Below are 23312 nucleotides of genomic sequence, written 5' to 3'. Positions count from 1 at the left end.
GCCAAGAGAGTGATGTGTGTGCCTGGCTCTTCCTCCCTTCTGCGTCCTGCAGCCCTTCTGCAGCAGGCCTGCACAGGGGCTATGGCCAACCAACCCCAGCTCACCTCATTCTCTATCTCAAAGTCTCAGAAACTACCTAAAGGATTTTCATTAAAGGAAAGTTTTTGTTTATTTAATTACTGCAAAGAAGAGACATGCAAAACAGGCTGCTTCTCATAGGCTTGAAATCATACTTGATGTTTATAGGGTTGGAGAAATAGGAACAAAAAGTCAGAAGGCAAAGGAAAAGAAAAAAAATAAAGAGTTCACTACCAGTTCATTTACATGGTTAAGTGGTTAACCATAAGTACAGTTAATGAACTATAACATGATCATGTTTTATGAATTTATTCAATTTTCCAATAGCTGATTCACAAACTTGAAGTCAACTCATGCATAAGGATTAGGGTTTATATTTGAAGTAGAGTGACCAACCATCAAGGTCTTCTGAAGACCAGGGGTTTCTAGGACAAAAGATTTTCAGTTTTAAAATGAGATAGCCTGGGCAAACTGGAACTTCTGGTCACCCTAACTTGAAGTGATAAAAGATACATCTAAACAAACCCTTACCTCCTGAAACCTTGGGCTTGGGGACGTCTAGGGGAAATGAATAGTCCATTTAAGAGAAAGCAGTCCCAAAACTAGTAAACAGAAGATTTTAGGAATGACTTCATTGGGAAGATGAAATGAAATTGAAATGTTTGTCTTAAGTGCATGTTTAATCTAGTGAAGAGAGGATTGAATTAGTAGGTCTGAGAAAAAATACAAGCCAACCAAGACATTTACTAACTCCCAAGAAAACCAGAAACAGTGCAGTAAAGAAACTAACAAACTTGGAGACCTCATACAACTGATTCCAAGAGGTGCTATTAAGCTATAGCAATCAAGAGAGTGGGTTATAGGAGAAAGGATAGAAACATAGACTCATGGAACAGTTAAAAAGTGAGGAATACAAACAAATATAGCTAATTAATATTTTAAAATAAACTTTTTAAAAAAACTTTTAGATTTACAGAAAAATTACAAAGGTAATTCAAAGTTTCCATATACCCTACACCCAATTTCTCTTTAGTATGGTGCATTTTTTTAAATTGATAAATCCATATCAACACATTGTTATTAATTCAAATCCATACTTGGCCGGGCGTGGTGGCTCACGCCTGTAATCCTAGCACTCTGGGAGGCCGAGGCGGGCAGATTGCTCAAGTTCAGGAGTTCGAAATCAGCCTGAGCGAAACCCCGTCTCTACTAAAAATAGAAAGAAATTAATTGACCAACTAAAAATATATATACAAAAAAAAAAATTAGCTGGGCATAGTGGCGCATGCCTGTAGTCCCAGCTACTCAGGAGGCTGAGGCAGTAGGATCACTTGAGCCCAGGAGATTGAGGTTGCTGGGAGCTAGGCTGATGCCATAGCATTCATTCTAGCCTGGGCAACAAAGTGAGACACTGTCTCAAAAAAAAAAAAAAAAAAAAATCCATACTTTATTTATAGTTCATTAGTCTTTACCTAAAATCCTATTTCTGTTCCAGGATCTCACTCAGTATACAATGTTACATTTAGTCATCTTGTCTCCTTGGTCTCCTCTTGTTGTTTTTGATGACCGTGACAGTTTTGAAGAATACTTGTTAGGTATTTTGTAGATATCCCTCAAGGTGAATTTGTCTGATGTTTTTCTCATAATCAGACTGGGGATATGGATTTTGGGAAGGAAGACCATATAGGTAAACTATTATTTTCATCACATGATATCAAGGATACTAACAGCAATATGACTTACCATTGTTAACCTTAGCCTTAACCACCCAGTGGAGGTGATGTTTGTTAGGTTTCTCTACTACAATGTTACTTTTTCCCTCCTACCCATACTGTACTCTTTGGAAGGAAGACAATATGTGCAATCCTCACTTAAGGGGTGAGGCCAATTGGCTTTTTCTTAAAAAGAGAAAACTTGCAAAAGGGATTGAATGGAGGAAAGGAGTCTTTCAATAATTAATGTATAAAAGTTTTTAAAAATAAAAGTAGGCCAAGCACAGTGGCTCACACCTGTGATCCTAGCACTCTGGGTGGCCACAGCAGGAGGATTGCTTGAGCTCAGGAGTTCACACCAGCCTGAGCAAGAGTGAGACCCTGTCTTTACTAAAAATAGAAAAATTAACTGGATGTCTGAGGCAAGCACCTATAGTCCCAGCTACTCCAGAGGCTGAGGCAGGAGGATGGCTTGAGCCCAGGAGTTTGAGGTTTCAGCGAGCTATGATGATGCTACTACACTCTACCCAGGGTGACAGAGCGAGACTCTGTCTCAAAAAAATAAATAAATTTTAAAATCACAAATAAAAAAATAAAAAACTGCTGCAGTATTGGATATCCATAGGGGAAAAAATGAATCATGATCCATATGCCATGCCATATTCAAAAATTAAAATGGATCAAAGACCTAAATGTTTCTCTGGAATTAGACTCTAAGATGAAAAAAGAAAAAGAGACTTTAATGTAAGAGTAAAACTATAAAACAATTATAGGTGTAAATCTTTGTTGACCTTGGATTAGGCAGTGATTTCTTAGATATGGCACCTAAAGCACAAGGAACCAAAGAAGAAAACTCATAAATTGAACTTTATAAAAAATTTTAAATTTTGTGCTGCCAAGGACATTATCAAGGAAGTGAAAAGATAACTCACGGAATGGGAGGAAATACTTGCAAATCAAATCTGATAAGAGTCTATTGTCAGATTATGTAAAGAAGTCTTAAATACAACATAAAAAGACAACCCAATTTAAAAACAAGCAAAGGATTTGAATAGACATTTCACCAAAGATATACAAGTGGCCAGAACACATAAGAAAAGATGGCTGGGTGCAGTGGCTGGTACTTGTAATCCCAGCTATGCAAGAATCTGAGGCAGGAGTTCAAGACTAGCCTGGAGAATATAGTGAAACCTCATCCCTCACAAAAGAGAGGTCCTGTACTCCTGAAAGAAAAAAAAAAAAGCAAGAAAACAAAAGATGATCAACAGCATTAGTCATTAAGGAAATGTAAACCAAAACCACAGTGAGGCTGCGAATGGTGGCTCATGCCTGTAATCCTAGCACTCTGGGAAGCCAAGGCAGGAGGATGGTTTGAGGTCAGGAATTGAAGATCAGCCTGAGCAAGAGTGAGACCCTGTCTCTACTAAAAATAGTAAAAATTAGCCAGATGTGGTGGTCCACGCCTGTAGTCCCAGCTACTCCAGAGGCTGAGGCAGAAGGACAGCTTCTGCCCAGGAATTTTTTTTTTTTTTTGAGACAGAGTCTCGCTTTGTTGCCCAGGCTATAGTGAGTACCATGGCGTCAGCCTAGCTCACAGCAACCTCAAACTCCTGGGCTCAAGTAATCCTGCTGCCTCAGCCTCCCGAGTAGCTGGGACTACAAGCATGTGCCACCATGCCCAGCTAATTTTTTCTATATATATTAGTTGGCCAATTAATTTCTTTTTATAGTAGAGACGGTGTCTTGCTCTTGCTCAGGCTGGTTTCACACTCCTGACCTTGGGATCCTCCCACCTCAGCCTCCCATAGTGCTATGATTACAGGCGTGAGCCACCGAGCCCGGCCCAGCCCAGGAATTTGAGTGAGCTATGATTGGGCCACTTCTCTCCAGCCTGGGTCACCCTGTCTCCAAAAAAAAAAGAATAACAAATGTTGATAAAGATGTGGCATTACTGGAACACTTGTACATTCCTAATTGGAATGTAAAACAATGCAGCCACTTGGTAAAACAGTTTGACAGGTTCTTAAAAAGTTCAACACAGTTGCCATATGACCCAGCAATTCCATTCCTAGATATATACCCAAGAGAAGTGAAAACATATTCACATAAACACTTTTACATTAATGTGCATAGCTGCCTCATTCAGATAGCTAAGATAGAAAGATGCCCATCAATTGATGAATGGATAAAAATAATGTGGTATATGAATATAATATAATAATGGTATATTCAGCTATAAAAGGGAATGAAGTACATGTACAACATGGATGAACTTTGAAAACATACTAAACAAAAAAAGCCAGTCACAACCTGGTAGGAAAGGAGGACAGATTCTTATCGAAGCTATGCAAAAAAAAACCCTTGTGGTTATGACAGGGGAAATGGGTAAAGACACTATGTATAATATTTAGCCAATATTACCATTGTCCTGAGTGGTTTTATAGACAAGGCTAATCAAGATGTCATTAATTATAACACCATTATTATATGTTTTCCTTTATCAGTTTATAATCTACATTATGATCTTTCATGGGATGGCATTTTCTGAACTCTGAAGGATCAGTCTGTACAAGATATTATTTAAAGGATGCTTCCTTCAAGTTTGAACAGGTATAACAGTTAAATTGGTGGCTAGAGATAAAGAAAAAAATACAATATAATCTATAATTATATCAAGAGCAGGTTTTTGTGGCTCCTGGGTTACACAATCTAACTTCATGTTTCTGTCTCCTTCTGGACTGATAATCTGTGTATCCTGCCTCAGTCCTTTACTGCAGATGACAGCAGTCTGTGCTGGCAATGTCAGTTTATACCGGGAAGCCTGAACCTGTGGTACAGTCCTCAAGTGCAGCTCTTCTGATGTTTCTTCCAGAATTACCCCCAGGGCAAGCTAGGGCCCTCAAAAGCAGATAATAGCTGGATTCTCCCTATTCTGCTACATGCCCTTTGTTGTAGTTAGTACTTGTCCAGGCAGAGTGTGGCTCATGTTAGGGGCACAGTTTTTAAGATTTAATAAGACTTTATTGTTGGCACATGGAGATCTCCCTCACATCTTGAACAAACTCATGTGGATATTTTGGGGACCTCCCTAATTTCTTTTGGGAGAAAAGAGAAAACCATGTTCTCAGAACCCTTCAGATTTTTCGGAAGGATTCAAGACTCAGAAGCAATCATCCCCTGCTCCTTCATTTGATTGTTCCACCTCCATTCAGTTATCCAAACCAAACAAAACTCTCCTAAAAGTGTCTCTTCTTTGTTCTCCACAATATATAAAACCAGCTAAAAAATATTTCCTCCAATCTTTATTATTTTATTTTATTTTATTTATTTATTTTTTGAGACAGAGTCTTGCTCTGTTGCTCGGGCTAGAGTGCCATGGTGTCAGCCTAGCTCACAGCAACCTCAAACTCCTGGGCTCAAGCAATCCTCCTGCCTCAGCCTCCTGAGGCATGCGCCACCATATATATATATATATATATATATATATATATACATATATATATATAGTTTGTTTGTTTGTTTATTTGTAGCTGTCCAGCTAATTTCTTTCTATTTTTTTTTAGTAGAGACAGAGTCTCTCTCTTGCTCAGGCTGGTCTTAAAACTCCTGAACTCAAATGATCCACCCGCCTCGGCCTCCCAGAGTGCTAGGATTAAAGACATGAACTACCACGCCCAGCCTCCTCCAATCTTTGTACCCATTTCTTCCCCCTTATGAAAGGAATCAGAAAGATCTGTGTGTCTACACAAGACATCCTCAGATGGCACATATAATGATAAACTTTTGTGACTTATGTATCCCCCCCAAATGAGAGACAGGGAGAGATACACAGTTATAGACAAGCTATTGTAAAAGAATTTTTTATTTTTGAGATAGAGTCTCACTTTGTTGCCCAGGCTAGAGTGAGTGCCATGGCATCAGCCTAGCTCACAGCAACCTTAAGCTCCTGGGCTCAAGTGATCCTACTGCCTCAGTCTCCTAAGTAGCTGGGACTATGGGCATGTGCCACCATGCCCGGCTAATTTTTTGTATATATTTTTAGTTGGCCAATTAATTTCTTTCTATTTATAGTAGAGACGGGGTCTCACTCTTGCTCAGGCTGGTCTCAAACTCCTGACCTTGAGCAATCCTCCCGCCTGGGCCTCCCAGAGTGCTAGGATTACAGGCGTGAGCCACCACACCCAGCCTATAAAAGATTAATTACTATACCTCACTCTAGTGAGGAAGGGAAATGGCTTCTTTTTTTTTCTTTTCAAATTTTCACGTACACAAAATGAACTACAAGTTTGGTCTTTACAACTTCAGCCATGGGTGCAAAGGAAATACAGAACTCAAAAACTCACCAGTGCACCAGCGACAGACACACACACACACACACACACACACACACACACACTTTCTCCTCCTGCTCTTCCTCTTCTGTTTCCTCTTCTTCTTTCTTCATTCTTCTTCTGACATAATTGCATTCCTAGCAGCAAGCAAACAAGACAAATACCATAGAGAATGCCAGGAAATAACACAGTACCCAAGATAGACAATCAAAAATTATTATCAATTTTGATTTGATAATCAGATAATTGCCAAGAAAGTACAAGAGCCAGACCTCTAATTTTAGTATGCTGTTCAGAAAATGGGATCTCTTATAGGTACCCTCTTCATTCCTCCAACAAACTATAAGGACAAGAAACTCATTTTGAAGATGGTTTTGGCAAGTCGGATGGAGTCCTTTTGCATGTACCACCTCAATTCCCCTAGAAGCATTAATATAAAGGCAAAGCGCTTAGATTACTAGTATTTTTGTTCAGGAAGCTAAATGGAGTTACTCACAAGCATCAAGTGCCATTTTCCAATAAACTATAAATTCAATTTCCCAATAAACTACAAAACCTAGACTTCTGTGTTTCGGGTATGTTCTTTAACATGCTGAATGGAGTCTCCTACATCCACACTCTCAATTTCCTCCAGTCTTTTTTTTTTTTTTTTTTTTTAGCAAGTCATTCATAAATTTCCTCCAATCTTTAAGTGCTGGACATGGGGACTTTCAGTATGGTTTTATGCTGACTTGAGACCCTTCTAAGCACCATTTCAGTGCCCCCGTGAAGTCTAATGTTTAGATATTTCACATCCTAGATGTTGTTCAGCATAGTGAAAGGAGTGTCTTACCTACACTATATCAGGTTTCCAAAAGCTGCAAGGGCTAGACACTGATCCCTCCAGTTTATTGTTCACCTCTCCGTATACAGTCTCTTACATGCTCCAAAACTTAAATTTCTCACATATGGTTGATTGTGGTGCTTTGAGCCTTTTAAACACACAATCTGACTTTGCTTCCCCATCCCACATATACAAATTATATGAGCTAGATACTATTATTTCCACTCTGTTGTTCAGCACCTGAAACGAAATGTCCTACATACTTCACCATCACACCCCAACAATTTCAAGAACCGGGCACTTGGCCTTCCAATACGTGGTTGAGCATGCTGAATGAAGTATTAATACTATACCAGAACTCTCAGCTCCAGAACAGACTGCAAGTGCCAGACAGTGGAACTTCCACTGTATTTTTTAGCACAGTGAAAACATATACCATCTCATTTTATACCATTTCCATTTGCAATAACTATAAAAGCTATTGTGCCAGGCACAGTGGCTCATGCCTGTAGTCCCAGCTACTCAGGAGGCTGAGGTGGGATAGCTTGAGCCCAGGAGCTGGAGGCAGCAGTGAGCTACGGTCATGCCACTGCACTCCAGCCCAGGAAAGGGAGCTAAAAAAACAAAAAAGCTATCGCGCTGTGAGGGTTAATTCCAGGCTGGAATTAGCCAGAGCTGTTTTGCTAAAATTCCAGCACGGCACTGACCTCTGGTGAAGGGCATGAAGCATACTGATTAATGATATTGCTTTTTAACTCTGGGTCTGAGGAGGTTCTGGGAGATTTGTACCAGATTGTCAGAAATGCTTACTGAAAACAGTGAGATAGATGATTTACACCTGGTCTCAGGGAGCCACCCCCCCCCCACAGGACTTTGCTGTAGAGCCTGGCTTAGGAATGCCTTAGGAATATGCCTATGTGGCCAGAAAAATGTAAAATCCCCATCTGAGCCTCCATTTGGGGCTCCACAGTTCCAAGGTATTCCATGCATTTGCTTCCTGATCCAAGAGAAAAAGTTCAACCAGCCACATTCCTTACAGAAGGGAGGACAGTGTACCTTGCATCTGGCCTCTCCGGACCCCTTACCATGACTAGCCTTTGAGACATATATTCTTACTTTACTATTTTTGACATATTGTATCTTCCTCCTATAACAAACTATAGATGTTGGACCTGGTGAGTCTTCTTTAGCAGTGGAATCCTATTTAACTCCCTCCAACAGTCAGACAACTGCACTTGTACACTTGTGTTTGAGTCAATGTTTTGACTGCATTACATTATCTACAACATGGTCCCGCAAAGGGTATACACCTATACTCCCAGTATATTGTTCGGCACGTTGAATGGGGCCTCTTCCATGCACTATTTATGTTGTCCAAGAAACTGCAAGACGCTTGTACTTCCTTAAGATTTTTGGCTTTCTGGGTTGACTATCTTATGGGCATCTTCCCATTTCCCCAGCAAAGTTCAAGAATTTGGCATTTACATTTCCAGCATACTGCTCAGCACACTTAATGGAGGACAAGAAGTCAGGGCCTTAGAAGCTGTGGTGTTGAAGTGTTATTTATATGGTACTGAAACTACCAAGAATCATGACAGGGATAGTGTGAAGGGAGTGACCGTGATGCAGGGACTGAAATCTTCAAACAGTGAGAGGGAGAGACCCAGGAGTCTGTAGAGGGTTGCAGCAAGCAAGGCTGGAATAGTCTGATGACATAAGAGTCAAAGCCAGAGACTTTAGAGAGGAGGGAAAGAGAATGGCCTTAAGTCAGCAAGAACTCTGTATCCAGGCTCCAGGACAGGAGGGAATGTGAGTATGAGAGGCATGATTCTCCAGGGAAAACCAGGATGCTATTACTTGAGGGCCATGGTATAGATGCTGGGTGGGTGAGAGCCAGGGTGGAGCAGGCATTGACTGGCACTTGGGTCCATGGGATAGTGGCTCTCTGATGGAGGTGAATTGTGGGTCCACATGCTAGACTAGAGGCAGGAGGGGGAAAATAAATTATAGCCCATAGCTGCAGACAAGGCTGAAGAGGGTAGAGGGCAGGGGTAGGAGCACAAAGAGGAACAAGGTGTGAGTGGGGTCATTAGGGACTGAGTCTTTACAATATTTCATGTGTGGTCTGGCACATGCCTTCAATTGGAAGTCTCAAGTCCTGTCACATGCTGAACATGCTCGATTGTGACCACAGTGCCACTTTATTTTGGTTACAGCCCTTCCACACTTACATCAGTGAGGGTATTCTTCCCTAGCCCCTGGATGAACACTGCTGCAAAAGGTTTGACATTCTCTCTTTTTATAAGGTAATAAACACTAGGGCTCCTACTCATAACACGGAGCCTTAGCTGATACAGGAGACACAGTAGGCACTGGAGTATGGGTTCCAGGTGACTGGTTCTTGTTGAAGCTGCACAAATGTACACTCAGAAGTAACTGTATAATAGGACTCTGGGTTTTTTGTTTATTTTTTGTTCACATTTCCCTGCATATATTTTGATCATGGCTCATAATTAAGTCATTAAATTGCAATGCCATTTAGATGTATGGCAAGTACAAAATTAATACTGTAGAGGAGCTGATATGCCACATTGTAGCTAAGTTTTGGTATTTGTAGAGGTTTTAAAACAGAGCTGTAAATTCTTAGACACTTCTATCATCAAGAGGTTGGGGGCCACAGCTCCTCTCCATGAGGGTGGAGTTGTGACTACTTCCACCAAGAAAGTATGGTAAAGGGAAGCTATGTGACCTCTCAGGCTCGGTAATAAAAGGCCATGAAGCTTCCCCCTTGTTCATTGGAATGCTCACTCTTGGAGCCCCAAGCTGCTATGCAAGACTTCCAACTACACCAAGGCCACCATGGAGAAGCCTCGTTCAGATGCTCCGATCTGCAGTTCCTAAGTCATCCCAGTGCAGGTGGGTAAGAGAATGAGTCTTTAAGGCAGGGGTTAGCCAAGCTTTACTCTAAAAAGCCAGATTATATATTAATAGCTCTGTGGGCCGCACAATCTCTGTTGCAACTACTCAATATGAATGGCTGTGTTCCAGTAATGCTTATTTGCAAAAACAGGCCATACGCCCATCGGCTGTAGTATTGTTGACCCTTGCTTTAGAAGATTCTAATCCCCATCCATTGGAGCCTAAGGTCCCAGGCTGAGGTCAAGGAGCAGAGACAAACTATCTCCCCTGTGCTCTGTCCAAACCTCTGATACACAGGATCCAGGAAGCTAATAAAATGGCTGATGTTTTATTCTCACTATGTTTGGGGTAGAATGTCACAGAACAATGGATAACTAGGATAGTGTTGTGTAATACAAGGCAGGCCTCATTAAGAAAGTGAGGTTTGAGCAAAGACTAAAAGAGGAAAGTCAACTGGGAAGTATGTGTCTCAGGGAAGAGCATTTCAGGCAGAGGGAACAGTCAGTGCAAAACTCCTTGGAGGAAGAGTGCCTGGTGTATGTGAGCAACAGCAAGGAAACTGCAGAGCAGCTCTGCTGAGATGCCCTGGCAATCTTGCCCATCTCTACAGAGGCCAGGTAGGCAAGGCATGACCACAGTCGAACCCAAGTTTTATTAGACTGCCCTGTGATTGAGTCCTCCGAGAACAGGGGTAGGCAAGCCTGGTGAGGAGCCATTGGGAGGTGGTTTCATATCCCTCCCTTGTGGGAGACTGCTGCAAGGTCCTTTCTCCTCTTTCTCCAAAGTTCCAGTTGACTGCAGGACTTTCCATCTCCTTCCCACCATCTCCTATCCCTGGCCCCCCAAAGGGTGCAGTGGAAGACTCCTGAGAAATCTTTAAACCTGCTTGGCTACAGTTTAGAGTTGGCTGCTCAGCAGCTGGGCTCATGCTGTCTGTTTATCTGGGCCCCTGGTTTCGTGCCATTCTGTAGGACTCGGGACACATGGAGCTGACACCATGCCGATTTTGTTTTTGCTGCCAGTGTAAGTAATATCCTGTCCAAATCCATCTGGGCTGGTGGCCAGCTAGCCAGCTAGCCTAGGGGTCAAGGGACTGCTTGACAAGAGAAATATGAAAGTGGAGTCAGGAGATGAGGCCAGAGAGGAAAGGGGGTCAGGTCACTAGGACCGGGTAGTCCAGGCAAGACTTTGGCTCCTATCAGAGAGAAAGCAGGAGTCACTGAAGAGTTTGGGGAGTTTTGAGCAGAGGAGGGCTGCGATCTGTGATCTGGCTCATGTTATGTTGTCAAAGCATTATCATATATTTAGAATGTTTCCTTTAAGTAGGTATGTATGTATACGTTTGAGTTATTGTTGCCGTTATTAGTAAAAGTGGTTTACATTCCTGTTTTGATTCACTTTCTCTGCTAGGCTCTCTGGGACTCTCCACACTTCATCACCGCCACACTGCCTCTTTCCACGCCTGCTCTGAGCTGTGGTACTGACGTGAGTCTCCCTCCGAGAGCGTCACCTCTCTTTGACTGTTCACGGGGACACGGTGAAGAGTTCTTCTCCAGGAACCCCTCCCCCGGAGACGGTGAGCTCCCCTTCGCCAGCGCCGGGTCCCGCACCTGCAGCCGGTACCCGGGAGGCGCTCGCAGGGAGCAGAACGGATGCGGCGCTCGGCAGGGAGCGCTGCTGCCGCGGCCCTGACCTCCGGGAGCATTGCAGCCTGGGTTTTCTGTCCGCCAAGCCCGGATTGCGGGGCGCCTCTGGACTCTCCTCTTGGATCCCGGGGCTGCCTCGGGCGGCCTCCACTGCTCTTCCACCTTTTCTCCTTCCCACCTACACGTGTGGGACATCGGCCCGCCCTGCGGCCAGTGCTGTCTACACTCGCCGGCACGCCCCTTCCCTTTACTTGTCTCCAACTCCCTCCGGGCTCGGTCAGCCGGGTCCCCTTCCTCTCCACCCTCCCGGTCGGCCCAGCTTCAGCGGGTGGCCCGCGCCTCCCCGCCCCCTGCCCAGCCCCCTCCCTTTCCCCTTTTCGCCCCTCCTCCCGCCCCCTCCCACCCGGACCTGCTGGAGTCCACCCAGACTCGGCCCCTGCGCGTCTCTCCGCCCCAGCCCGGGTCGGCCCCCGGCCCGCCCCTTCCAGCCCTCGGCGCCTCCCGCCCGCGGCTCGGCTCAGCCACTCCGGCGCTTACTGCCCTGGCCGCCCGGACTGTGGCGCTTCGCCGGCGCACTCGGCGGGCGACAGGGCAGGTTCGGGACGTCCCTCTGTCCGTTCGTCCGTCCGTCTGGAGAGAATTTCCAGATCTGCGGCCCCGGGATGGGGGCGGCCCCGCCGCCGCTACTGCTGGGGCTCTTCCTCCCTGCACTCTGGAGTAGAGGTGAGTGCGATCCGCGGGGGCCAGGCGGGGAGGGGGTCGGAGGAGGGAGCGCTCCCAGCTGCTGGGCAAGTCTGCAAACACCCCGCCCCCGCGGTGCCAGGGTCGGAGGTGCAAGGGAACCCACCTATCCGCTGACCGCGGCCCCTCGGGTTCCAGAGCGCACCCAGGCTGGGTCGTGGGTGCGCGTCCCGGTGGAGCCGGGCAGGGGTGGGCACTGAGGGCTCCCCTTCACCGCAGAGGAGGAAATCTAGCTCGGCCGGGCAAGAAGCACGTCCCGAAGTTTTTGGCCGAGAGGAACGTAGGTAGCAGGTCTGGTCTGGAATGCGCCGCCGGGAACTTTCCTCTAGACAGAGGTGCGTGGTTGGGCCACTCTCTGGCGAGAGTTCTGGGGGCCGCAGATCCTGTCTCCCGAGGGTCCGGAGCGGGGCGAACCAACAGGCTGCAGAAGTTGGAGTCGCAGTCGGGTGCGGCGGTCGACCCATGCCAGGCCGGCGTCCAGCCCCGCTGGGCCCGGATGGGCCATGTTACCATCCCTTTGCAGGACGGCCAGGAGAAACGGGAGCATTCTTTTCACCTCTATTGTGGCAGAACGGAATCTCACGTTTGGGTTTATCTCAGTTTAGCCAAATGTTACCGGCATTTTAATAGAAGGTACTCGATGGATAAATGGAGGCGAGTAAGGCAGGTTCTATTCTGCATCAACAGCTCGCTGGGGGAGGGGGTGAATGATGAACAGATTTCGAATTTGAGCACTGATGCACTTCTTGCTTTGTTGCCCAGGCTAGAGTGAGTGCCATGGTGTCAGCCTAGCTCACAGCAACCTCAAACTCCTGGGCTTCAGGCAGTCCTCCTGCCTCAGCCTCCCAGTAGCTGGGACTACAGGCATGTGCCACCATCCCCGGCTAATTTCTATATATGTATTAGTTGGCCAATTAATTTCTTTCTATTTATAGTAGAGATGGGGTCTCGCTCTTGCTCAGGCTGGTTTCGAACTCCAGATCTCGAGCAATCCGCCCGCCTCGGCCTCCCAGAGTGCTAGGATTACAGGCTGAGCCACCCGGCCTGGGCTGCCACTGATGCACTTCTTAAGGAAGCTGGAAGAAACTTACCAGGCTTTACCCAAAAGAAAAAAAAGCTAAATAAACACATCCCGGCTATTTTCTCTTAGCTAAAAGGGTTCCTTTTCTATTCAGTATGTGGTTTTTGTCTCTTTTGGTCATGAATGTGCTTGACTAGCTTTCAGCTATTATAGTCAAAGATTTTGGGGGGAAATACCTGGAAAGTTCAGTTTATAGTCAAGTAACTTACTTAAAAGTTTTTTCTTCGAGATTTTCCTTTGAAAGCTCAGTTGCTCAAATGAAAAATTCTAAAACAATGCATGCACCCACTTTTTGCACATTAAATTACATAAGCAATTTATGATTTGGGGCAACATAGCAATTTGAAACAAACATCAAGAGCCAAAACCAAGCAAAGAACTAAAGCAGTTCTGTTCTCCACCCTCCCCCAACCAAACCCTCAAAAATCCTCAGCATTTCTGCCAAATCCCTTTTTTATAATCTGCTGAAAATTTGTTATATTTTGGTACTAGTGAGGGCTGGCCATGCATAATCTTGGAGGTAGTGAATATGGTGAAAATTGTAGAGAAAGTAATGGGAACAATAGTTTTTGTGTAAGATATTTAAAAATTAGAGCATTTTTGTTTTTCTAAGTGTTTAAAAGCTGTAATAAAAAAAACTTTTGACGGTGACAGTGAGCTTTAGTCAAATAATCATAAAAAGCCTTTAGAATCCGCCCAGCAGGAAGAATGAAATGTTTCTCTAATTTTTCTTCTACCTTTTGCTTTTTGTTTTGAACCTTACCTATGAGATGTTTGACAGTGCTACATCTTACCTTGAGAAAAGCTTAAAGAATGGGATTCTCACTAGCAGAATTAGAGCAGAAGAAAGAGTGCTGTAGGAAGAGATTAAAAATGGAAATTAGACTCTTCTTCTATTTTTAAGATTTTCATATTGCACATTGTGGGTCTGAGTGTTTTACTGGCCACAGGAGGGAGGAAGGGAGGGAGAGAAAGAGAGAGAGAATGAATACATGTGTGTAGACTCTACACTGTAGAAGAATGAACGGATAAATAATTAAAATTTAAGCATCACTTTAACCCAGGAATTCCCCCCATCCCCTCCCTCCCAACACTTGCACAAACACCACCTCACAAAGGCATGCACACACAAAACTTAGAACTGCCAAACCAGGGGCATTTCAAGGCTTTCCAATCCTTCCTTTCTGCTCAGTCTCTGATGGGGGTGCCATTGAGCAGCAAAATGAGGCAGATGGTGGCTCTCCAGAGGACCAGGGAGAGGAGGGAGGGAGAGAAATGTAAAAGTAGATTAAAATGAAGATGTTATGAGGTTTTAGCTCATGATGAGGCTGTGTGTGAGCTAAACTCAATCCTTAGAGCAAACTGGGCTTTTAAAATTCTTTAATGTTAATATTTCTCTCCCAAAATGATACGGTAGCATGTATTCCAGTAGATTGTAAACATATTCCCAAAGAAAACTTTAAGTTGTCCTGTTGCTTATGGGAATGTTGCTTTATTACAATGACCTCAAATGCCGTTTTGAAGTAAGCAGTGCCTGTTTTAGAAATAAATAATTCTTAAACAGTTATTCCGACCCATTTTCTTAAAATTCTGAGTGGAACACAAATTATTTTTTAAATTAACAATAATTATGTTTTTAAATCTTATTTTTTGAAAGAATTTCCAGACAATCTTGGGAGAAGGACCAGTGAGTTACTAGTCAGCATTGGTAATGAAAAGGTTGAATCTTTTGATGCCCATGCACTGGGAGCATGCTGCCAGGTAGGAGAGCTGAGGTGGGACCTTGAACACACGTGCAGAACAGCCAATTATTCTCACGTAATAGCCAGAAAGAGAATTTGGGAAATGAATCTGATTGTGTTTTCCCCTTGATGAAAATCCTCCAATAGCTTTGCATTCTTTACCAGAGTTTGCAAAGACTCGCAGGGCACCCTCCTCCCTCTTTTGTGCATTTCCAGTCACTTGCCTCTTGTTCCCAATACTCCAGCCACCTGAGCCTTCTCTCTGGTGCTTGAGCAGCTTTTGCAATTGTTCTTCCCTCTGGCTGGAATATTTCCCCCACGATCTCAGCATGTTGGCTCCTTAATTGTTTGGCTTTCAGCTCAGATGTTCTCCGTGAGAGGTCTTCCCTTACCCCCATCCCCAGCCAAAGTCACACACACACCCCACTCTCCAGTCAGTTTAATTTCCTGGTAATGCTTATCACTACCTGATGAGTTCTGATTCACTTTTTCTTTACTCATTTTCCTCCACTGTCCCCTCATTGCAAGGCAGGCTCCCAGCGGCAGGGCTGCTGTCTTGTTCACTGCTAGCACAGTGCGTGGCCCATTCTGGTGCTCGGTGACTATCTGAAGATAGGAGGAGAGTACCAAGCCCCTGTGTCTCACCCAGCACTCCTCACACTTCTCCCTTCTTACTGGATTTTCCAGAAACAGAGTTGCTGGAGCTCCCATGCCCTTGTGCTTGGAGCTTGAATGATAGAAAACAGTCTTCTATTTCACTGTGATGCCAACATGATTTCATTACTGGAGAAGTTAGTAAATTAGAAGAAGATAGATTTTTGGGCTATATTAACCCCAAACATATTTTGTATTCTCCTAACTATTCCAACTAGAAAAAAAAGTCAAAACGCGGTTTTTCATGTTAAAAACACAGTTTTAGCAGCTCCTTGCCCAGAGACAGATTGCCCCAAGTGCTCTTGGCTTTGGCCCATTGTCAATAGTTAAATCTTAACCCAAAGCACATGGTTCTGGGTTGGTATGTGTCTCGGCAGGAGGTTATTAGAAAAACTTTAAGAGAGGATTTGCCATGTATGCATCTGGGGACTGGAATGAAAGTCTCTAGGGGCTTTGGGGGTGGCGGGTAACTCTTAGGACCTCTAGTTCCTTATTGGTACGGTGGGACTCTATTTCATACAACTATTGGGAGGATGAAGGGAGCCAATGGCACGTAGTAAGTGCTCAAAAAATATTAGCCAATATTACCAATGATTCCCCTTCATTCTCCTGAATTTGAATTTTGGGGTAATTGTTTTTCCTAGACAAAGGGTGTTGGGAGAGGGAAATACATCCTAACTTACTACTTAAATATGAGGGCAGAACTGTGGTTCACCCTTCATTGTTCATAATGCTTTGGTGAAGGGGCTGTGGGTTCATCCACCCTGGAGTGCTGAAGTCCTTTGCTCTAGGATTTTGTTTCTTAGTAGTTCTGCTAGCAACACCCACACAGGACTAAGCAGTTCTTGGATGAGGCAGTTACTGACCGCCACTCCTCTTCCCCTCCCCCTACCTTCACTTGGAGCACTCAGATTTGACATAGAACAGAAATAGCTTCCTGTCATGTGCCTCTCAGGAAGGTATAAAAATGAAGTCCAATTCCTGCTCAGCTTTTCCCACATAACTCTATTCCAAAGTGGGTGTGGTTTTTATTTTGTTTTTGTATTTGTTTTGTGTTGGGGTTTTTGAGTGTGAACGTCCAGATAATTCCTTTCCTTTTTACCAGCTTAAACTAGGGTTTCCAAATGAAGTCCTTTGGCTGCAGCACAGAGAAAATGGGCTTTGGTTCTTAGTGCAAATTTTGTATACATGCATGGGTATGTATGTGTGTGCAGGGTGGCCTTGTAGGAAACGGAAAGGGCATGAGCCCCAGGTGCACTTCTGGATCCTGATGCTTCCTGCATGGTGGCCTGGGTGAGCCAGCCCTCAGGTCCCCTGGGGGGAAGCCCAGATTACTCCCCTGCTCCTGCTGTGGGCATTAGCTAACCCTGCCCAGAGTTAAACTCCCTCTTCACCCCTTCTGTGTTCCCGACAGCCTCCTGCCTCCAGCTAAAATGCTGAAAATGCAGCCTGGCAGGGGTGGAGAATTCCACTGGGATCTGCAGGCCCTGTTTGGAGAAGAATACTGAGCGTACCTGCCAGCACCACTTTCCTCCTCTGAGGCCCTGGTTTTCTTTGTCAGAACCATGGCTGTGGAACTGGTTGGGAGATGCCTAACCCCAGCCAGGGAGGGCCCAGGTCGTCCCCAGCTTTGGGAGACCCTGCAGCACCCCGTCATTTCTACACGCTCTGGGCCCCTGTCAGGTGGCAGGATCCCAGGACATGGCCCGTGTGTAAAGCCCTGGGCTGCTGTCTCCAGGTCACCTCCTCGGGTCCCTGTGTTTTAAAGTGATAAGGGAAGAAAAGATGAGTATGCCTTGAACATTTTGTTGAGAAACCCACACTCAACTCTAAAGCATTCTATTTCACCCCTCTTGCCTATTTCTTCAGCTGTCCGTGCTGCTTTCGCTCTACGGTAAATGGATTTTCCGTGAGTCTTGCAGGTGGCAGGGTGGGAGCAGGGGCAGAGGGGTAGAAAGAGAGAGAACAGATGTTGGCTTTATGTCTAGACCAAGATCACATGTGAGAAGTTTTACACTGAAAGCTGAGAACATTTGAAAGAGTTATGCTTGGAGAAAACCCATTTCATTTTGTAAGCTCCATGCGTGGGTTTTTGTGGGATCCCATTTTATGCTTAGGTGTTTCTCCGAGTCCTCAGTCAGTGCCTTCCACATATTTCTCAGTGCCTTCTAAGCAAGATCCAATTGTCACAGCGTTAGTGTCCTGCCCTAGCTCACTGGAGGAGGGGGGACCATCCTCAGGACGTAGGTCTCAGGTTGGCCTTTAGTCAGCCAAATGCTTTCTGACAGATCCCTTTTTTGTGTAATCTGCTTTCTCTCTGGGGCTCCAGTTACCTCAGCATTCAGAGGCAGTAAACATCTTAGAATTTGCCTTAGCTGTGGCCTCTCCTCTCATTAGATACACAAAGGAAAGCCTTGTTTATTTTGGAGAAGGGATTGTTTTGTGATTTTAAGCCTTAGGGCCTTCTCATTAAAGCTACCGATACTAGACCGGCTTCATTATGGGTTTTGGAAACGATCATTTTCACAAGTAAGAACAAGCTGTCTTAGTGGAGAATATTAGAACGGAGATTCAAACTTACTGGGGTTGTTTTCTGTCACTGCACTACTTAGGGAATTCTCAGGGAGGTGATAAATATTCATGGCCTCCGAAGTGCTGTGGTGTCTGGGGCTGGTTTTCTACTCGCTGCAGTTAATGGCAGGCTGCCTCCGCGCAGGAAGTGAAGCTAGCCTTTAAGCCTTTTTGCAGTTCTGGCACTTGATTTGAAGATTTGTTGATGAAAACAATATTCTTTGAAAGTTTTGGAGCAAAGAAAAAAAGGGAAGCTTTTTAGACTTACCATTAGTTAAAAAAAAATAACCACTTTGGGAGTCCAAAGATGTAAGTTCTCATCCCAGTTTTGATACAAACTTGCCGGGGCTCCTGGAGTATGGTGTCTCATCTTTCTGAAATTCCAAATCCCCACCTGTCAAATGGGAGAGCAGATAGGTGATTCTGGGGCCCCTCTGGGCAGAAAAAAGATTCTACCTGAAGGGAAGAGGTGCAGAGGGACAGATTCTCACAGGACAGTTCTGGGCACAGGGTCTTAGCTTGAGTTTGAGCCCCGCAACCCTGTGCTTGACTCTGGGTGTGAACATCCTTTGGCATCAGCCTAGTAACAGGGACAGAGGCCATGCAGTGTGTTTCTTAAAAAATGAGTCATGCCAGTGGATTCTCTCCTGTTGGCAGCTGCCATTCTCTGCCACCTGGGCTGGCTGTGCCTCCATGAAGTACCCCCTCCAGCTCTATCTGAGGCAATAGAATAGCCTGAAAATCCAAAGGTATATTTCTGAGAATACTGGACCTCCCCAAACAAATATGGCCTCTTCCCATCAAATCTGCTGGAAACATGGACTCTTGGAACTCTTGGGTTTCTAGAGTGGATGGAGTGGGACATGTCCGTCCCAGGGGAAACAGCAGAATCTTCAGACAGGGGCTGATGATGTCATTTTAAAAAGTCGTCTATTCGTTCAATATTATGATGTAATTTTATGTTTGAAAATTTAAAAATATTTCGTGTTAAAAACTATAGAATGGGCCGGGCACGGTGGCTCACGCCTGTAATCCTAGCTCTCTGGGAGGCCGAGGTGGGCGGATCGTTTGAGTTCAGGAGTTCGAAACTAACCTGAGCAAGAGTGAGACCCCGTTTCTACTATAAATAGGAAGAAATTAATTGGCCAACTAATATATAGAGAAAAAATTAGCCGGGCATGGTGGCACATGCCTGTAGTCCAGCTACTCGGGAGGCTGAGGCAGGAGGATTGCTTGAGCCCAGGAGTTTGAGGTTGCTGTGAGCTAGGCTGACGCCACGGCACTCACTCTAGCCTGGGCAACAAAGTGAGACTCTGTCTCAAAAAATAAAAAACAAACAAAAAACCCTATAGAATGCAATGCTCCTATGTATTTTGGCTGGAGGGATAAGGAGAAAGTCAACTATTCCTGGTGGAGGTTCTCCACAGGAGGTGTGCTTTAGAATCACCTAGGAAGTTTTCTCAAAATGCAGATGCCCAGGCCCCATCAGGAACTGTGGACTTGACTTTTTCGGGTGCTGCCCTGCCCTTGTGTTTATTTTGTGCCACATCTCTCATTATGCTTCACTGGTCCAGTGTGTTTGATGTCTGATTCTTGGGGAAGGGTGGGGAGTCTCTCCTTATACCCCCTTCCCAGGAGCGTTTTGTATCACCTTGGGCTTGGAGGGTGGGATAGTTACGCTTATCTAAGGAAGGTGGCAAGTCCTGGACCAGGGAGAGAACTGGGAGCTGAATGATTCCTCAAGCCAATTGCCCTTATGATTTTAAGACCTGTAAGTGGAAGAAGAGTGCAGCTAGTCAGGCGGCCAGCTAGTAAATAGAAAGGCCTAACTTTCTCTTTTTACCATTACATTTTTTCTTTCTTACCTACTCTTTATTCTTTATACTGAAATCTTGTTATATTTAGGATACACAATAGGATATAGCAGGTAATGAAACTCAACTGTATATTCACCACTCAGCGTAAGAAGTCAGACAGCAATACAGCTGAAGTCCCCCATTGTTCCTCTCTAGTCTCCTCCCCTGCTTCCCTCCCTGAGAAAACCACTACCCCACATTGGGTGTTTTAATTCCCATGCATCTCTTTATCCTTTGACCACACCACACATGATTATGTTGGTAACACTCTTATAGTGTTGTTTTGCACCATGTCAGTTTGGGTTTACATTTGGCTGCATATAACAGAAAAAACTTACTCCAGTGGCCTAACCAAAAAGGGAGAATTTTTCCCATGTAAGAAGCAGTCTGAGGGTAGCCGAACACTGGACCGGGGTTGGGCCAGTGAGTCCATGATGAACATCGTGACTCTTTACTCTGACATCTTTAGTGTATGGTTTTAGAACTCATTGTCTCAAAATGGATGCTGCACCTCCAGGCATTTTATTTGCATTTCAAACAGAAAAGAACTGGAGGGACAGAGGACAAACAGTCTCATACCAGCTAAGTCTGTCCTTTTTTTTTTTTTTTTTTTTTTTTGAGACAGGGTCTCACTTGTTGCCCAGGCTTAGTGAGTGCCGTGGCGTCAGCCTAGCTCACAGCAACCTCAAACTCCTGGGCTCAAATAATCCTTCTGCCTCAGCCTCCGGAGTAGCTGGGACTACAGGCATGCACCACCATGCCCGGCTAATTTTAGATGTATTAGTTGGCCAATTAATTTCTTTCTATTTATAGTAGAGACGGGGTCTCGCTCTTGCTCAGGCTGGTTTCGAACACCTGACCTCGATCAATCCGCCCGCCTCAGCCTCCCAGAGTGCTAGGATTACAGGCGTGAGCCACCGCGCCCGGCCAAAGTCTGTCCTTTTTATCAAGAAGGTGATAGCTTTATGTAAAGCCCCATGCTTTGGACTTCTGCTTACATGTCCCGAGTTACTCCAAGCTGCAGTGGCAAATCGAGTGTGTTAGCTGGGCAAGTTACCACCCTGAATGAGATTGGAGCCCATTTGTAGGAAGAAGGGGGAATGGGTATTGAGCAGGGCACTAGCAGCAGCTTGCCATGTGCATGTTATAAAATTATATATATTAGCAGGATGTGCTGGCAGATGCCTGTAGTCATAATTGCTCAGGAGGCTGAGGTGGGAGGATTGCTTGAGCCCAGGAGTTCGAGGCTGCAATGAGCTACGTTTTCGCCATGGCACTCCAGCCTGGGTAACAGAGCAAGACCCTGTCTCTTAAAAAAAAAAGAAAAAAGAAAAATATATATGTGTGTGTGTGTGTGTGTGTGTGTGTGTGTGTGTGTGTATTAGTATGCGTTCTTCTTCAGCTTGCTCTTTCACTCTGTGTTAAGTTTGCTAGATGCATGTGCATTGATAAGTATAGCTCTAGTTCATTTATCTTCATAGGCAATGAATATACCATAGTTTTATTTATTCAATCTCCTCTTAATGGGCATTTAGGCTTTCCTACATTTTTCTATTATGAGCAATGTTGCCGTTAACATTCTTCTTAATCTTTTCTTTGTAGAGGTTTCATTTCCTGTAATAAAATGCACAGATTTTAAGTATGGAGTTTGATGAATTTTGATAAATCTATGTGTCAAAACCCTACCCAAGTCAGGAAGGTCAGGAAGGCCCCTAACCTTCATATGTGTCTCCTTATGGACAAATGTGAGTCTTTAGAGGTGGAAATGCTGAGTTGTAGATTATATACAATTTAATCCTCATTATATCATATATTGCCTGTTCTGCACATCGTATAGGCAGGTTATTGCTGTGAGAGATTTGGACTGAGATATTTCCTCCCAAGAGTACTCTAGAAAGATCAGTAATACTCCTCAGGGCAGGTTGTAGCTGGGTTGGAAGTGGGCTGAGGCCATCTTGGCATCACTCATTGGCCTTCCCAGGCTTATCACATAGCACCCTATCCTTACCTGTGGCTGTCACACACTGGAGCCCTCCTTCATTCAGCCTCAGAACCAACTGCAGGCTGGGTGTGGTGGCTCACACCTGTAATCCTAGTACTCTGGGAGGCCGAGGCAGGAGGATTGCTTGAGGTCAGGAGTTCGAGACCAGCCTGAGCAAGATAGAGACTTCGTCTCTACTAAAAATAAAAAAACTTACTGGGCATGGTGGTGAGCACCTGTAGTCCCAGCTACTCAGGAGCCTGAGACAGGAGAATCACTTGAGGCCAGGAGTTCGAGTTTACAGTGAGTTATGAAGATGTCACTGCACTCCAGCCTGGGCAACAGAGCGAGACCCTGTCTCTGAAAAAGTTTTTTTTTCATTTTAGAATATTATAGGGGTACAAATGTTTATGGTACATACATATTTAGGATTTCTATCTTCTCAGCAGATTTTTTTTTTATTATATAATGTACCTCTCTGTCTCTGGTAATTTTCTTTGTTTTGAAATCTACTTTATCTCATATTAAGGTAGCCATCCTATTTTCTCTTGATTATTGGTTACATAATATTTTTTTTTCTATTCTTTTGCTTTCAACTTGCCTAATCATTATATTGGGAGCAAATTTCTTGTAAATAACAGATAGTTGGGTCATTTTTTTAAATCTGCTCTGCCAATCTCTGTCTTTTACTAAGTATATTTAGATCATTTACATTTATTGTATGATATGATAATGTTGTTAGGTGTTGATGTTTTTTTTTTTTTTTTTGAGACAGAGTCTTGCTTTCTTGCCTAGGCTAGTGTGAGTGCCGTGGCGTCAGCCTAGCTCACAGCAACCTCAAACTCCTGGGCTCAAGCAATCCTACTGCCTCAGCCTCCCGAGTTGCTGGGACTACAGGCACGAGCCACCATGCCCGGCTAATTTTTTATATATATATATTAGTTGGCCAATTGATTTCTTTCTATTTTTATAGTAGAGACGGGGTCTCGCTCAGGCTGGTTTTGAACTCCTGACCTTGAGCAATCCGCCCGCCTCGGCCTCCCAGAGTGCTAGGATTACAAGCGTGAGCCACCGCGCCCGGCCTAGGTGTTGATGTTTTACCAGTTCAAATGAATTATAGAATCTCTACCTCCTTTAAGTCTCTTTACCCTCCTCCATTTATAATATAATTGTCTTA

At 44.5% G+C, this 23312-nt stretch overlaps 1 protein-coding gene across 1 annotated transcript in view; it reads left to right on the top strand.

The window, feature by feature from the left end:
* Window positions 1–12036: 12036 nt before the first annotated feature.
* The window catches only part of MERTK (MER proto-oncogene, tyrosine kinase), a 104119-nt gene continuing 92843 nt past the window's right edge, over window positions 12037–23312 (top strand). Inside the window, exon 1 of the mRNA XM_012742808.3 lies at window positions 12037–12232. Coding sequence (XP_012598262.2) covers window positions 12172–12232 — 61 coding nt within the window. The 5' untranslated portion in view covers window positions 12037–12171. The remainder of the gene's footprint in view (window positions 12233–23312) is intronic.

Source organism: Microcebus murinus, chromosome 3, assembly GCF_040939455.1.
Source record: "Microcebus murinus isolate Inina chromosome 3, M.murinus_Inina_mat1.0, whole genome shotgun sequence".
Taxonomy (NCBI): Eukaryota; Metazoa; Chordata; class Mammalia; order Primates; family Cheirogaleidae; genus Microcebus; species Microcebus murinus.
The sequence above is the reverse complement of the archived record's forward strand: the minus strand, read 5'-3'. Positions and strand labels throughout refer to the sequence as shown.